The sequence below is a fragment of the Trachymyrmex cornetzi genome, unplaced genomic scaffold (genome assembly GCF_001594075.2).
Source record: "Trachymyrmex cornetzi isolate Tcor2-1 unplaced genomic scaffold, Tcor1.1 scaffold576, whole genome shotgun sequence".
NCBI lineage: Eukaryota > Metazoa > Arthropoda > Insecta > Hymenoptera > Formicidae > Trachymyrmex > Trachymyrmex cornetzi.
In genome coordinates this window covers 90,259-93,293 of record NW_017299889.1, presented here as the reverse complement: position 1 = coordinate 93,293, position 3,035 = coordinate 90,259, and the positions used below count along the sequence as shown (strand labels likewise).

At 39.2% G+C, this 3,035-nt stretch overlaps 1 protein-coding gene across 1 annotated transcript; it reads left to right on the top strand.

The window, feature by feature from the left end:
- Window positions 1-201: 201 nt before the first annotated feature.
- Window positions 202-1,778, top strand: LOC108766212 (uncharacterized; the record flags this gene model as incomplete). The annotated part of the gene is given in 2 exon segments (XM_018515374.1): window positions 202-1,372; window positions 1,375-1,778. Coding segments are annotated over 2 exon segments (1,575 nt in total), but the record flags the coding sequence as incomplete, so codon positions are not given.
- Window positions 1,779-3,035: the final 1,257 nt, after the last annotated feature.

Below are 3,035 nucleotides of genomic sequence, written 5' to 3'. Positions count from 1 at the left end.
AATGATTATAATGAAATAAGATTATTACTAAGGAGTAGATAATTGCTAATCACACCTTTAATGTAAGTAATTTTATAATATTAATTCAAAATAGAATATATAAACGTAATTTAAAATAACAATTTTTTAAAAGGTAGAATATACTTGTTTTTATATAAAGTTGAGGATGAAAATCATTTTCATCGAACGACAAAATGTTTTAAAAAGATTATTTGTATCGCTCATAATGCGAAAGCGTTCGACGCGCAATTCATTTTAAAGTATTTAGTAGAAGAATCCGAAATTACGGAAGAACCGCGGGTAATTTTGAACGGGACGAAGATTATCGTAATGACGGTCGGGAATACGAAATTTATAGATAGTGTCAATTATTTACCGATGCGTTTGGCCGATTTACCCAAAGCTTTCGGGCTGAAGGATACGTCGGACAAAGGCAACTTTCCTTACCTGTTCAATACGAGGGAAAATCAATCGTATATCGGCCCGATACCTGATGCGCGATATTATTCTCCCGATCAAATGAAGCCCGAAGAACGAATGCGATTTACAAACTGGCACGATGAGATGATACGCGCAAATTTTATTTTTAATTTTCAACATGAAATAGTAAAATATTGCCGTAACGACGTAGAAATTCTTCGACGCGCATGCATGGCGTTTAGAAAAATTTTTTTGGAACGTGGTAATGTGTGTCCGTTCGAGGAATGTACAACTATCGCTTCCTCGTGCATGAAAGTTTTTCGCAAAAACTTTTTGCGCGAGAAAGAAATAGGAATCATTCCTCCGGGCGGATATAGAAATGCGGATAAACAATCGCGAAAAGCCTTAAAGTGGTTAGTGTGGAAGGAGCGTGAGCTCGGTCATCGCATAATTCACGCGGGACGAGGGCGCGAGTACGAGATTGATGGCAGGCGCGTTGACGGATACTACGAATCGGAATCGGCAGACGGAATACAACGTTACGTACTTCAATTCCACGGATGTTTCTGGCATGGATGTCCGACGTGCTTTCAGGTGAATCGCGACAGAACGCTTTCGTCCACGAATCGTGGAGATACGATCGACGCGCGTTACGAACGAACTCTCGCATCGACATATCGTCTACGAAAACGGGGATATCACGTGATAGAGAAATGGGAGTGTAACTTTGATCGGGAAATGCGTGAAAATCTTGAGATGCGTGATTTTCTCAAAAATCACACGCTATTAAAATCTGATCCTCTCGACCCGCGCGATGTGTTTTTCGGCGGTCGTACGGGAAACATCGCTACCCGCTATGAAATTACGGGTACAGAGAAAATACGTTATGTGGACGTATGCTCTTTGTATCTGTATGTATTGAAAACGGGTGCTTTCCCATACGGTCACCCCGATATTATGTCGGTGAGGACTGTAACGAGTTAATTGGTGAAGCGCCAAATTTTAATTTTGACTCGGTCGAAGGTCTTGTACGCTGCAAGGTGCTCCCGCCGCGTAATCTCTTTCATCCGGTACTCCCGTATCGAGTAAGAGGAAAGCTGCTTTCCGCACTGTGTCGAAGCTGCTGTGAAACTTTCTCGCAGGAAACGTGCACTCACGATAGTCCCGACGAGCGTGAATTCGAAGGTACTTGGGTATCCTGCGAATTACGCAAAGCCATCGAGAAGGGCTATCTCGTGACGAGCGTTAGTGAAATTTGGCAGTATAAAGTCACACGATACGATCCCAATACTCGGCAGGGAGGTTTGTTTGCCGAATATATAAATACATTTCTACAATTAAAGCAGGAAGCTAGTTGATGGCCGAGCGAATGCGGGGATAACGATGACGATGCTAAGGAACGTTACCTGAGGGAATACGAAAAAACCGAGGGTGTCGTTCTCGATAGAAATAACATTACTCGAAATTCCGGTTTACGTTCGGTCTCTAAGTTTTGTCTAAATTCATTTTGGGGAAAATTCGGCCAGCGAACCAATCTGCCTACTGAGATCGTAAAGTCATACCAACGACTAATGACTTTACTCACGAGTCCGGAGCATGAGATAACTGATATATTACCCGTCAATAACAAGGTAATATAAGTTTCGTGGCGGCTACGTGAAGAGGCGATCGCATCTTCTCCGATGACGAACGTCGTAATCGCGGCAAATACGACGGCGTTAGCGAGATTAAAATTATACAATTATTTAGAAAAATTAGATAAGCGCGTTTTATATTACGATACAGACTCATGTATCTATTTAAGTACCGGTGAGCCGAATGAGTACAAACCGCGTACGGGTAATTTCCTGGGCGATATGACGGATGAACTCGAAAGCTACGGGCGCGGTAGTTATATCGAGTCGTTTGTTTCTGGTGGTCCAAAATTTTACTCGTATATCGTTCGTACGCCAGAAGGACGCACGCATGAGGTCTGTAAAATAAAGGGAATAACACTTAATTTTAAGAATTCGATCGTTCTAAATTTTAATAGTATTAAGAAATTAATTGAAGAAAATGAGAGAAAAAGGCGAGAAACAGAAGAACAAACGGCGGGGGAAGCGGGGATAAATTTGCATTTTACAGCAATTCGGCGTACTGCGTTTCATGAAATTATAACACGAAACGAGACAAAGTCATGTGCGCCGGTATTGGTAAAACGTAAATTTATTAATAATCGTTATTCTTTTCCATACGGTTTCGTAGATGAATAACCTTTCTCTCGCTCGAACTTTCTCTCTCGTTTTAAGTTAGCAACGTTGTCGAGTTTTCCGTCCATTAGTATAATTAGGTAAAAATGTAAAGTTATAATGTGAAATTTTGTAAAATATGAATATTGTTTTTGTAAATATTTTATTGTTTTGTATATCTTTTTGGTATTAGAATTGTTCAATTTTATAATGTAAAATATAAATATTTTTTTACCATATAAAATTGTATTGTATTCGAGGCGTTCGAAAAATTATTAAATAAAAAACAACTTTAAAAGCTCTTTTTCCTCTATTTCCCCTTTTTTGTAAGAAATAAGTAATAAACATAAAAATAAAATATTTTATATTTAAAACACAAGAAAAATT